Genomic DNA, 13,967 nt, shown 5'->3' with positions numbered 1-13,967 from the left:
GAAGCTGGTTGAGAGAATGCCAATAGTTTGCAAAGCTGTCAGCAAGGCAAAGGGCTATTTTGAAGAATCTCAAATATATATATATATATATATTGTTTTTGTTACTACATAATTTCATGTGTTATTTCATAGTTTTGATGATAGTATTGATTATTCTACAATGTAGAAAATATTAAAAATAAAGAAAAACCTTTCGAATGAGTAAGTGTTTCCAAACTTTTGACTGGTATTGTATATGCCAGGGGAACTCATATCCCAGGTGTGCTGTTTTTCTTTTCTCCCTTGTAGTTATTTGACTGATAGGTCAGAGATCTCAATCTCCCGGTGTCCTAGGTCTGGATCAGTCCCTTAACAATGCAAATCAGTAGTACTACTGGCCTAGAGGTCTGGATTTGAGAAATTGGTCTACTACTATTACAACAACACAGTACCTCTCTCAAGGTTCATACCCGGACACAGCACTGCAATTGGTCTTTCTGTGTGGCTGGATCACACTGTCTCAGAAATGTATTACACGACTACTCAGGTTATCGTGCTTTTTTTATGGACCTCCGCTTGTTCTCCTGTTCCCTTCTGAAAGTGAACAAACACTGCAAGAGCAAACATGCTGAGAAGTCAAATCTTTTATGTAAATAGAAAGTTATAAAAGGGTCCAGACACTTTTTTTTTTTGCTGTTTCACTAGTTATCTTTTTTTACTGAACCCAACCAGCGATTCACCTCCTCTATTCTCGTTGTGCAATACGGGGTCCCCGAAAACGCCCAGATACGTTCTTTTAGAAACGGATCTCAGTATCGCGGTGCAGGTCTTTCGATGTTGTATACATGAGATTGTGTAATTCCGAACTTTATCCGCATCACTATTCCATTTTGTGCGATTCCAGCGGTTTCCCCTAACCAGCTGTTCCATTCTCTCTGAAGCCTGCTGCTAAAATGGACGGAGAGGTATCGCTCGATTCGCAAACACACTGGAATATAACGCCGCCGTTCGACACCGTTTCATGTGTACGACATCTGAATACCTGCATCACTAAACCGAGAGCGTTTCAGTTTGTACAAGGATGAATTTGGGTGTTTTTGGAGTCTTTGTTCACGTTTGTTCGGATCCCCCATACTGTACAACGAGGAGGTGGAAGTGAATCTCTGGTTGGGGTACGTTTCTCAAAAACAAGTGAAATCGCTAAAAAAAAGGTTTCCGGGGCCCTTCTATAACTTCCCATTTACATAAAAAAAAATAGAGATTTGGTTGTAAAAAAGCAAACTTCTCCTTTTTAAAGTGTACCTTTTTGTAAAGTGATAAGAAGGCAGATTGGTCTGCGACGTGTCGTGTGCATCCCGCTTCAAACTGCATTAGACTATGTCGTGTCACGAAGACCCAAACATCAAAGGATGGGTAAAAAACCTCCAGTTAATTAGACCGTCAACTCTTCCCTTTGATCAAGGTTTATGACAAGCTGCACATGCTTAATCCAGCTGTGGAGGCTGAGGAGATACTGATGGCTCCCAACTCTGGGCTCACACTCCAGACTAACCGGTAAGGGAATAGAGACCGACAGTTGAAGTCGCAAGTTTACATCCACATCAGCCAAATACATTTATACTCAGTTTTTCACAATTCCTGACATTTAATCCGAGTAAAAATTCCCTGTTTTGGTGAGTTAGGATCACAGCTTTATTTTAAGAATGTGAAATGTCAGAGTAATAGTAGAGAGAATGATTTTTTTCAGCATTTATTTCTTTCATCACATTCCCAGTGGGTCAGAAGTTTACATAAACTCAATTAGTATTTGGTAGCATTGCCTTTAAATTGTTTAACTTCGGTCAAATGTTTCTGGTAGCCTTCCACAAGCTTCCCACAATAAGTTGGGTGAATTTTGGCCCATTCCTCCTGACAGAGCTGGTGTAACTGAGTCATGTTTGTAGGCCTCCTTGCTCGCCCACGCTTTTTCAGTTCTGCCCACAAATTTTCTATGGGATTGAGGTCAGGGCTTTGTGATGGCTTCTCCAATACCTTTACTTTGTTGCCCTTAAGCCGTTTTGCCACAACTTTGGAAGTATGCTTAGGGTCATTGTCCATTTGGAGGACCCATTTGCGACCAAGGTTTAACTTCCTGACTGATGTCTTGAGATGTTGCTTCAATATTTCCACATAATTTTCCTCCCTCCTTATGCCATCTATTTTGTGAAGTGCACCAGTCCCTCCTGCAGCAAAGCACCCTCACAACATGATGCTGCCACCCCCGTGCTTCACGATTGGGATGGTGTTCTTCGGCTTGCAAGCCTCCCCCTTTTTCCTCCAAACATAACGATGGTAATTTTGGCCAAACAGTTCTATTTTTGTTTCATCAGACCAGAGGACATTTCTCCAAAAAGTACAATCTTTGTCCCCATGTGCAGTTGCAGACTGTAGTCTGGGTTTTTTATGGCTGTTTTGGAGCAGTGCCTTCCTTGCTGAGCGGCCTTTCGAGTTATGTGAATATAGGACTCGTTTTATTGTGGATATAGATACTTTTGTACCTGTGTCCTCCAGCATCTTCACAAGGTCCTTTGCTGTTGTTCTGGGATTGATTAGCACTTTTCGCACCACAGTGCGTTCATCTCTAGCAGACAGAACGCATCTCCCTCCTGAGCGGTATTGCAGCTGCGTGGTCCCATGGTGTTTTATACTTGCGTACTATTGTTTGTACAGATGAATGTGGTCCCTTCAGGCATTTAGAAATTGCTCTCAAGGATGAACCAGACTTCCAATGATGTCAAGCAAAGAGGCACTGAGTTTGAAGGTAGGCCTTGAAATACATCCACAGGTACACCTCCAATTGACTCAAATTATGTCAATTAGCCTATCAGAAGCTTCTAAAGCCATGACATCTTTTTCTGGAATTTCCAAGCTGTTTAAAGGCACAGTCAACTTAGTGTATGTAAACTTCTGACCCACTGGAATTGTGATACAGTGAATTATAAGTGAAATAATCTGTCTGTAAGCAATTGTTGGAAGAATTACTGGATGTCCTAACCGACTTGCCAAAACTATAGTTTGTTAACGAGAAATGTGTGGAGTGGTTGAAAAACGAGTTTTAATGACTCCAACCTAAGTGTATGTAAACTTCCCGACTTCAACTGTACCTACCTAGCTTCACACATTTGTCTCCAGCTGAGACACTTTGAAAACTCAACATTTTACTTTGAGCACTCAGCATTGCACAGTACCTCTTCAGTTCCATCTCAAATGACAACACATCCTCTCTATAGTGCCCTACTCTTGACATAAAAACAACCGCTTGAGTCGTCTCCAGAAAATAGAAGGCTACTAACTCTGGTGGTGTGTGTGTGAACAGGGATGGTGTGGTTGCTCTCTCCTACCGGGTGCTGGACTGTCCCAACCAGGCTACCATTGTCCAGGTGGATGAGAAGGGCCTCTTGTCCTCTGGCTCGCTCACTGGCTCCTCCTCCCTGCTGGTGACCTCACAGGAAACCTTCGGTGTCAATCAAACCCTGGTCCTCGCAGTGAAGGTGAAACCCTCTGCTCCTTAATTCAATTCTATTAATCTTTATTGTCCCTATGGGAATAAATACAATGTTAACACAGTACAATGAATGAGAATATGAAGTTATTTTGTTAAATTAATACTTTCCATACAAGTTTACCGCATCTCATGCAAATGTTGCCAATAACCAAAACGTCATTACCCATACTTACGTCTATCATCTTAATTCATGCCGTTATAAAGTAATGGCATCATGTTTTAAGACTATTAGTGAGAGACGGATTGCTTTGCAGTTGACTTCGGTCTAAGTATATTTCCTTACATTATAGTCTATCCCTTTCTGTGATGTCCCAGGTGGCCCCAGTGTCGTACCTGCGTTTCAGCACCAGTCCAGTCATCAACAACCCTTCCAGGGACAGCCTGTCTGCTATTCCTCTGGGCATGGTGCTTACTTTCACTGTTCACCTCCATGCGAACACTGGAGAGGTCCTTCACAGCCACAACTCCCTGCTCACGTTCACCACCAACAGGTAAGTTCACAAATGTTATTTCTGTTTAATTGTGGGGTTTGGCGCAGCAAGAGCCCTATCTTAGTTATTCGATCTTCTTGTTCTTTGTTCTTGTTGTTCTAGAAACTCCCTTTAAAGTTCAAAACATCCAGAATGGTCTCCCTCGAGTTGTTTGTATACCACTTTTTGATATGTTATACTTTGACGTTATTAAACTTATAGTCGATTTCTTTCTGGCCTAAATCCGCTTTTCGTCAAGATTATAATGATCCCCATTCTGACATCACTTTCAACTGCCATTCTCTAAGTAAAATCCTGCAACTTTTGACACACTTCATCTAATTATTCCACTTTGCAACAACTTAGACAAAGTTCAAGCGTTCCCATCTTTGTCTACTTCTGTGCTACTCAAATCTGGAGTTCAGACAAAAAAATTATATTTGAATAAAAAGTTACAACAGTTTAAGTAACTGCATCAACAACATTTTCCGTAACGTTTTTGCAAACTGCCGCCATTTTGACCACTACCCGAACAAGTTAGACAAAGTCAGAGTCGATGGGATATTTGTCTACTCTGCTATTCATGTCTGTTCGCAGAATCAAAATATTCACTACAGAACTTACGGTACAGCTGTTTTAGGTGCATCACCATATGTTCTTCCAACTTTTCCCAAACAACTGCCGTTTTGACCACTAACGGAACGAGTTAGACATTTTTTCTAAGGTAGAAATCTTCACCTACTTCTCCTTGTCAAATCCGCAATCGTAATTGTGCGTACCAATCTGTAACTAGAGCCATTTTAGTAAACCATCTCCGGTCTCTTTCTAGCTGCTATAAATCATGTCAGAAGCAATCAGATTCATTATTTTCCAAACAACTACCGTTTTCACCACTGAACCAAGTTAGCCAAAAATTTGAAATATTCCCCTACTTCTCTGCTTTTGAAATTGGGAAGCGGATTTGGAATCTTGTGTAACAATCTCTAGATAGAGCAGTTTTAGGAACCTGCGCCTGCTCTTTTCTAACAGCAGCTCTCTGTGTCAGTATTGAGTTTCCAAAACGGAACTGTTGCTAGGATACTCACTGGCACTGAGGGACAAAATTATGAGGAGAGAGAAGTGACCACAATTACAGACCACAACACAAATATTGACCACAACAACTGAGACAAAAAGTTAAAGCATTTACGTATTCATCTAATTCTCTGCTGGCGTTTGAACCAAAAATATTTTGATAAAAAGGGACAGCAATTAAGTACTGTAACCGCATTAACAACATTTTGACCGTTTTGACCACAACCCCAACAAGTTAGACAAAGTTGGAGCGTAAGGAATATTTGTCTACTTCACTGCTATTCATATCTGTTCGCGGAATCAAAATATTCACCACGGAACTTACGGTGCAGCTGTTTTAAAAACTGCATTACCACATCTTCAACTTTTCTGATTATACAGATAGCAGGCAGAACACACACGGATCCCCTACCAAATCAAACCCACCCCAAAACCAGACTTAACTTCTCTAGGGTAGGAATTTTGGATGAAAAGCATGCCCAAATTAAACTGCCTGCTTCTCGGGCCCAGAAGATATGATATGCATATAACTGGTAGATTTGGATAGAAAACACTCCAAAGTTTCCAAAACTGTTAAAATAGTGTCTGTGAGTATAACAGAACTGATTTGGCAGGCGAAAACCTGAGAAAAATCCATTCATTCCATACGTCTCACGTACCCAAGAGAGGTTAAACAGGCATGATATATAATCAAATAGTATTTTTTTTAAATACAAAGATATTATAAAACAAAGTAAGAAATAGTGAAAATAATTATACAGTTGTGTCCAAAAGTTGAGAATGACACAAATATTAATTTCCACAGTTTGCTGCTTCAGTGTCTAGATATTTTTGTCAGATGTTACTATAGAATACTGAAGTATAATTACAAGCATTTCATAAGTGTCACAGGCTTTTATTGACAATTTCATGAAGTTGATACAAAGAGTCAAAATTTGCAGTGTTGACCCTTTTTCAAGACCTCTGCAATCCGCGTGCTGTCAATTAACTTCTGGGCCACATCCTGACTGATGGCAGCCCATTCTTGCATAATCAATGCTTGGAGTTTGTCAGAATTTGTGGGTTTTTGTTTGTCCACCCGCCTCTTGAGGATTGACCACATGTTCTCAATGAAATTAAAGTCTGGGGAGTTTCCTGGCCATGGACCCAAAATATCGATGTTTTGTTCCCTGAGCCACTTATCACTTTTTCCTTATGGCAAGGTGCTCCATCATGCTGGATAAGGCATTGTTTGTCACCAAACTGTTCCTGGATGGTTGGGAGAAATTGCTCTCAGAGGATGTGTTGGTACCATTCTTTATTCATGGCTGTGTTCTAGGGCAAAATTGTGAGTGAGCCCACTCCCTTGGCTGAGAAGCAACCCCACACATGACACACTTCACTGTTGGCATGACACAGGACTGATGGTAGCGCTCACCTTGTCTTCTCCGGACGAGGTTTTTTCCGGATGCCCCAAACAATCGGAAAGGGGATTCATCAGAGAAAATGACTTTACCCCAGTCCTCAGCAGTCCGATCCCTGTACCTTTTGCAGAAGGTGTTTGATGTTTTTCTTGGAGAGAAGTGGCTTCTTTGCTGCCCTTCTTGACACTAGGCCATCCTCAAAGTCTTCGCCTTACTGTGCATGTAGATGCACTCACACCTGCCTGCTGCCATTCCTGAGCAAGCTCTGCACTAGTGTTGCCCCGATCCCGCAGCTGAATCAACTTTAGGAGATTGTCCTGGCGCTTGCTGGACTTTCTTGGGCACTCTGAAGCCTTCTTCACAACAATTGAACCGCTCTCCTTGAAGTTCTTGATAATAAATGGTTGATTTAGGTGCAATCTTACTGGAAGCAATATCCTTTTCTGTGAAGCCCTTTTTGTGCAAAGCAATGATGACGGCACGTGTTTCCTTGCAGGAAACCATGGTTGACAGGAAGAACAATGATTCCAAGCACAATGATTCCACCCTCCTTTTGAAGCTTCCAGTCTGTTATTCGAACTCAGTCAGCATGACAGAGTGATCTCCAGCCTTGTCCTCGTCAACACTCACACCTGTGTTAACGAGAGAATCACTGACATGATGTCAGCTGGTCCTTTTGTGGCACGGCTGAAATGCAGTGGAAATGTTTTTGGGGGATTCAGTTCATTTGCATGGCAAAGAGGGACTTTGCAATTAATTGCAATTCATCTGATCACTCTTCATAACATTCTGGAGTGTATGCAAATTGCCATCATACAAACTGAGGCAGCAGACTTTGTGAAAATTAATATTTGTGTCATTCTCAAAACTTTTGGCCATGACTGTACATTCTAATTTGGGTTGGTTTATGGAGTTGTGAAATTAGCTGGGTCCATGTTTTCTACAAAGGAAAGGTTTCCAGATATTATAACATGTTTCTGCAGATTCCCTAATGTAGTAGGGTATTTTCTTTAGCTTGAGATATTGCATAACTTTCTGTATCCAATGGTTAAAAAGAGGAGGCAACCGATATTTCCACTTAAATAGTATAAGACGTCTAGCTAGAAGAGTAGTAAAATGCCAGCCTGTTGCCATAGAACTGTTTAGAAGGGCCTTCCTGTGGTGTAAATAATCCCAATCCACCCGATCAAATGTTTTCTCAGCATCAAGTGATAACAATATTTCTGGAGTGTCAGATGAATAGGGATTGTAAAGTATATTATAAAGATGTCTGATGTTGAAAAAAGAGTGAACATTTTTTATGAAACCAGTTTGATCTGTAGAGATAAGGACTCAACGGCAGGCAATCATCTTAAACTCAGCAAAAAAAGAAACGTTCTCTCACTGTGTGTAAATGTTTGTATAAACATAAGATTCAACAACTGAGACACAAACTGAACAAGTTCTACAGACATGTGACTAACAGAAATTTAATAATGTGTCCCTGAAAAAAGGGGGGGTCAAAATGAAAAGGAACAGTCAGTATCTGGTGTGGCCACCAGCTGCATTAAGTACTGCAGTGCATCTCCTCATGGACTGCACCAGATTTACAAGTTCTTGCTGTGAGATGTTAACCCACTCTTCCACCAAGGCACCTGCAAGTTCCTGGACATTTCTGGGGGGAATGGCCCTAGCCCTCACCCTCCAATCCAGCAGGTCCCAGACATGCTCGTCAGTGAAGAGCACTGTTTGCCAAGCTTGTCTGGTCCAATCGACGGTGGGTTTGTGCCCATAGGCGATGTTGTTGCCGGTGATGTCTGGTGAGGAACTGCCTTACAACAGGCCTACAAGCCCTCAGTCCAGCCTCTCTCAACCAATTGCGGACAGTCTGAGCACTGATGGAGGGATAGTGCGTTCCTGGTGTAACTCGGGCAGTTGTTGCCAAAATATGAACAAATTCTTATTTTCAGTGACGGCCTAGGAACAGTTAACTGCCTTGTTCAGGGGCAGGACGACAGATTTTTACCTTGTCTGCTCGGGGATTCGATCTTACAACCTTTCGGTTACTAGTCCAACGCTCTAACCACCATACCGAACGTCGGACCGTCTCTTGACATCATTGAAAGCGGCATGGTCACGAGCAACGCTGGGGGCATAGTCTGGGAAGATGGAGATGGGTGCTCCGTTGCATCAAAGTGGGCCAAATTCTCTGGCACGCTGAAGAATATCAATACAATCCTGATAATAGTGTAGTTTAGCCCCAACGATGCAAGGTTTTCCACCAGGCTTTCTTGCTTGAGAGCCCCGACTTGAGTTGTCTACAAGGATGTCTTTATCCATTTTGAGGGCTTCCTTCAATAACTTTGAGACCGATGAAGTAGAACTTTAGCCCGGGTCCTCAGCTACCGAGCAAGAATCTCGGCCTTAAATTCCTCAGAGTAAATATTTTTTTGCCGTGCCGAGGGGTGGAGCAGCTCAGCTTCCACTTGTTGAAGAACTCACTGACAAAATAACTTTCTCTTGTCAGTGACTCCGCTGAACTTAAACTTTTGCAGGTTATGTGCCATTTACGCATTAAAACTAAAATAAAAGTTGAACAAGGTAAAGCACGTAACAATTTTTTTTAATGTCACTACCACCATTTTTTTTTTTTTAAGAGCTTTAGCAAGCCGCACAACTTTACTTGTAAAGTTACCATCTAGTGATGGTTGCTTTCTGTGAATTTCCTTAAAGGTATTAATTTTCAAGTTACAAAGAAACCCACAATTATACTATTTTGGTGCAGACTTAAGTCAAATGAAGGGCAACTTGTACTTGAGATACTGTTTGAAGCAGTGTTTGCTGCTGGGGGGAGGACAGCTCTTAATAATGTCTGGAATTTAGTGTAATGGAGTTTATGGAATCTTATCAAACCTATGAATTTTGAGCCGTTTTACTCCCCTCTGCAGCCTCCTCTGGTATGAAGGTGTACACATTGGGGAAGAGAATAGGAAAGGTGAAAGCAGCAAGGTAGACTATTGAGATGGGGTGGTAGGGTTTAAGAGATGGCTGTTGGCTGTGTGGACCAAGGCTGCTGGAAATATTGTGCCATGTCTTCTCTCTGAGTGCTCTTTTAGTTTGAGGAAGCCTGGAAGAGCTTGCACTAATGTACGACACTCCAATTTCTTAGGAAGAAATTGCTTAAAGAGAGTTAGACAAGAGATGACAGCACTCCAAACGGTTCTGCCTTTACCAGTGGAACAGAAAATTGAATTTGGCAGTTAAATCTCTCAGAATGCATTTATTCAATCAGGTCTTGTAGCCTTCGCAGCTAAGTTAACATTGTATATAACATAGCAACACCATCCCTGGTATGCATTTTCTAAATTACATTTAAATGTTTATTTATTTATGCATTTAACTAGGCAAGTCAGTTAAGAACAAATTCTTATTTACAATGACGGCCAACTGCGGGTGGGTCAACTGCCTTGTTCAAGGGCAGAACGACAGATTTTTACCTTGTCAGCTCGGGGATTCGACCTGGCAACCTTTTGGTTACTGGCCCAACGCGCTAATCACTAGGCTACCTGCCGCCCCTGAATGCATTGTATGTGGTGTATTTCTTTAAATATACAATGACTTAGGAAAGTATTCAGACCCTTTGACTGTTACCACATTTTGTTACGTTACAGCCTTATTCTAAAATTGATTAAATTAAGAAAATAAAAATCCTCAGCAATCAACACAGATACCCCCTAATAACAAAACAGGTTTTTAGACATTTTTGCAAATCTATTTAAAATACAAAACATACCTTATTTACATAAGTATTCAGACCCTTTGCTATGAGGCTTGAAATTGAGCTCATGTGCATCCTGTTTCCATTGATCATCCTTGAGATGTTTCTACAACTTGATTGGTGTCCACCTGTGGTAAATTCAATTGATTGGACATGATTTGGAAAGTCACACTGTCTATGTAAGGTCCCACAGTTGACAGTGCATGTCAGAGCAAAAACCAAGCCATGAGGTCAAAGGAATTGTCCGTAGAGCTCAGAGACAGGATTGTGTCGAGGCACAGATTTGGGGAAGGGTACCAAAAAATGTATGCATCATTGAAGGTCCCCAAGAACACAGAGGTCTCATCACTCTTAAGTGGAAGAAGTTTGGAACCACCAAGACTCTTCTTAGAGCTGCCCCCCCAGCCAAACTGAGCAATCGGTGGAAAAGGGCCTTGGTCAGGGAGGTGACCAACAACCCAATGGACAGAGCTCTACAGTTCCTTTGTGGAGATGGGAGAACCTTCCAGAAGCACAACCATCTCTGCAGCTCTCCACCAATCAGGCCTTTCTGGTAGAGTGGCCAGACGGAAGCCAGTCCTCAGTAAAAGGCACATGACAGCCCGCTTGGAGTTTGCCAAAAGGCACCTAAAGACAGACCATGAGAAACAAGATTCTCTGGTCTGATGAAACCAAGATTGAACTCTGGCCTGAATGCCAACCGTCATGTCTGGAAGAAACCTGGCACCATTCCTAGGATGAAGGATGGTGGTGGCAGCATCATGCTTTGGGGATGTTTTTCAGCGGCAGGGACTGGGAGACTAGTCAGGATCGAGGGAAAGATGAACAGAGCAAAGTACAGAGATCCTTGATGAAATCCTGCTCCAGAGCGCTCATGACCTCAGACTGAAGCGAAGGTTAACAGGACAAAGACCCTGAGCACGCAGCCAAGACAACGCAGGAGTGGCTTCGGGACAAGTCTCTGAATGTCCTTGAGTTCCTCAGCGAGAGCTCAGACTTGAACCCGATCAAACATCTCTGGAGAGACCTGAAAATATCTGTGAAACAACGCTCCCCATCCAACCTGACAGAGTTTGAGAGTATCTGCAGAGAAGAATGGGAGAAACTCCCCAAATACAGGTTTTCCAAGCTTGTAGCATCATACCCAAGGCGACTCTATGCTGTAATCGCTGCCAAAGATGCTTCAACAAAGTTCTGAGTAAATGGTCTGAATACTTATGTCAATTTGATATTTCAGTTTATTGTTAACAAATTAGCAAACATTTCAGAACCTGTTTTTGCCTTGACATTATGGGGTATTGTGTGTAGATTGAGGGTTTTGAGTAAGGTCTGAGTACTTTCCGAAGGCACTGTATATTGGCACGTACAAGATCGGTACTTGCCATTGAGATATGTAGAAGTGAAAGCGCTGTTTTTCTGCTGTGTTTTGCTGTGAGAGAGCAACACAAAGTGTGCGTATGTGTGAACGTTGCACAGCCCAAGTCTGTTTATCCTGATGCTGCTGCAGTCCAACTACAGTTAATGAGTGCACCGTGGCGGTGTTTAAAGCCAGCATGTCTCTCCCAAGGTGCCCAACATTAATTTAGACTGCTTTTCGTTCCTCCCCATTCAGAGTGAGTAGTTTCCACCTGAGTGAGCTAAATTAATGGGAGTGTGTGAAGAAGGGAGACAGCACTGCTCAGCCCGGCTGGGGACTCCCTCATTGGCCTGCACAATAAATTGATTCCATTACTTTATTCTCAAGGTGCTGACAGACTACTTTAGGAGAGACCTGTCCAAATAAGAGTAAGGAAGGGGCTGATGGTGGGTTACTAAGGGGTTCTGAATGTGATTGGGCCACAGGAGTGTCACTTTGTCTTGTGCCCAGGCAGAGGTAGTTGATTACTGCTTATGCAAGGAAAGCCATTGGTTATTCATACCAATCTACATGTTGACCATTTCCTATCCTGTCTGTCTGTAGGGATGACCTGGTGCAGATGGGCCGGGGCCCGGGTAACAACACCCTGACGGTGCGGACAGTCAACGTGGGCCTCACCCTGCTGGCCGTGTGGGACGAGGAGCAGGCAGGCATGGCTGACTACCTGGCGCTGCCCGTTCAGCACGCCATCCACCCCGAGGACGCCACGAGGCTGGTGGTGGGAGACGTGGTCTGCTTCAGCGCCCAACTCCTCAGCCCCCAAGGTGAGCGGTCAAAGAGGGGTTCATGTGGTGTTGTAAAATAACAGGTACGCTGTCACTGGTAGTACTACCGAGGTGCATGAAGTTGAGATGAGGCTTATCTGCAAAGATGTTGAGACAATATTTGGAGCAAAATGGACGTTTCGTTGGATTGATGCACTTTCACATGGGTCTCTGGGATGTTGCATCTTTAATATGCGATATCAATGGAGGCTGGTGGGAGGAGCTATACGAGGACGGGCTCATTGGAATGGAATTGATGGTATCAAACACATGGAAACCACGTTTTTGACTCCGTTCTATTTATTCCATTCTAGCCATTACAATGAGCCCATCCTCCTATGGCTCTTCCCACCAGCCCCCACTGTGTGATATTGATATATTTTGCAATATCCGTGTTTGTTTTCATCTACTTGGGAATGGAGTATATTTTTCTGCTGATTATTTAAACATTAGCATTGTCAGCCCTGCGGGAAGGAGTGGGACGGATGAGACAGTCTTACAGTAAATGATGTGTGAAAATTCAAGATGAGTGTTGAACCAAGGGGAGTTTCTCAGCTCTACTCTTTTCCCTACAGGTGTCCCGGGTACCTGGAGCTCCTCATCCACTGGCGTGCTGCAGGTAGACTCTAAAATGGGCGTGGCCGTGGCAAGAGACGCAGGCACCACCACTGTCTACTATGAGATCCCTGGGCTGCTGAAGACCTACAGAGAGGTACTGTAACGACAACCTTGCTACCAGAGGACATTTGTGTGTCAGAGATGGAATGAAAGTATGTTGTGCAACAACAAATGGTTTAATCATGATTATCCAAACAGTATACACTACCCCGGTTTCTAGAGAGGTGGACAACACTACCCACTGGGCACACACTGGTTGAATCAACGTTGTTTCACGTAAATGACGTTGAACCAACGTGGAATAGACGTTGAATTGACGTCTGAGGGGGTGCAGCAGTCTAAGGCAGTGCTAGAGGCATCACTAGCGACCCGTGTTCGATCCCGGGCTGTGTCGCAGCCGGCCTTGACCGGGAGAGCCATGAGGCGGCGCACAATTGGCCCAGCGTCGTCCGGGTTAGGTGAGGGTTTGGTGTTTCCGCCGACATATTGGTGCGTCTGACGCGTCTGACTTCCGGGTTAAGTGAGCAGTGCGGCTTGGCAGGATCGTGTTTCGGAGGACGCATGGCTCTCGACCTTTCGCTTCTCCCGAGTCCGTACGGGAGTCAACAGCGATGGGACAAGACTGTAACTACCAATTTGGACATCACGAAATTGGGGATAAAAAAAGAATACAAAAAGAATTGACGTCTGTGCCAGGGGGTACCTAGTTGCTTCTCCTAGAACAAACCTGAAGTCTTAGGGTAGAGTTCTACACAGTAAACATCTGACACTATAAAGATGCTTATAAGACCATCATCATGATCAGTACCAGATGATCATGGCTGTCTCAGTGTAACGTGTGTGACGGCCCTCCCCTCCCATCCCCTGCTGTGGGTCTGAAGTCTCCACAAAGAAACACGCAGACAGTATGGAGAAGATTAATTAGCCCAGCCTTCCTCTGA

At 43.3% G+C, this 13,967-nt stretch overlaps 1 protein-coding gene across 1 annotated transcript in view; it reads left to right on the top strand.

Annotated features, from left to right (window-relative positions):
• nup210 (nucleoporin 210) overlaps positions 1–13,967 on the top strand; it is a 51,632-nt gene that overhangs the window by 31,369 nt on the left and 6,296 nt on the right. Inside the window, exons 29-33 of the mRNA XM_055892973.1 lie at positions 1,442–1,533; positions 3,335–3,509; positions 3,839–4,014; positions 12,188–12,408; positions 12,984–13,120. Coding sequence (XP_055748948.1) covers positions 1,442–1,533; positions 3,335–3,509; positions 3,839–4,014; positions 12,188–12,408; positions 12,984–13,120 — 801 coding nt within the window. The remainder of the gene's footprint in view (positions 1–1,441; positions 1,534–3,334; positions 3,510–3,838; positions 4,015–12,187; positions 12,409–12,983; positions 13,121–13,967) is intronic.

This window comes from Salvelinus fontinalis, chromosome 31 (assembly GCF_029448725.1).
Source record: "Salvelinus fontinalis isolate EN_2023a chromosome 31, ASM2944872v1, whole genome shotgun sequence".
Lineage (NCBI taxonomy): Eukaryota > Metazoa > Chordata > Actinopteri > Salmoniformes > Salmonidae > Salvelinus > Salvelinus fontinalis.
The sequence above is the reverse complement of the archived record's forward strand: the minus strand, read 5'-3'. Positions and strand labels throughout refer to the sequence as shown.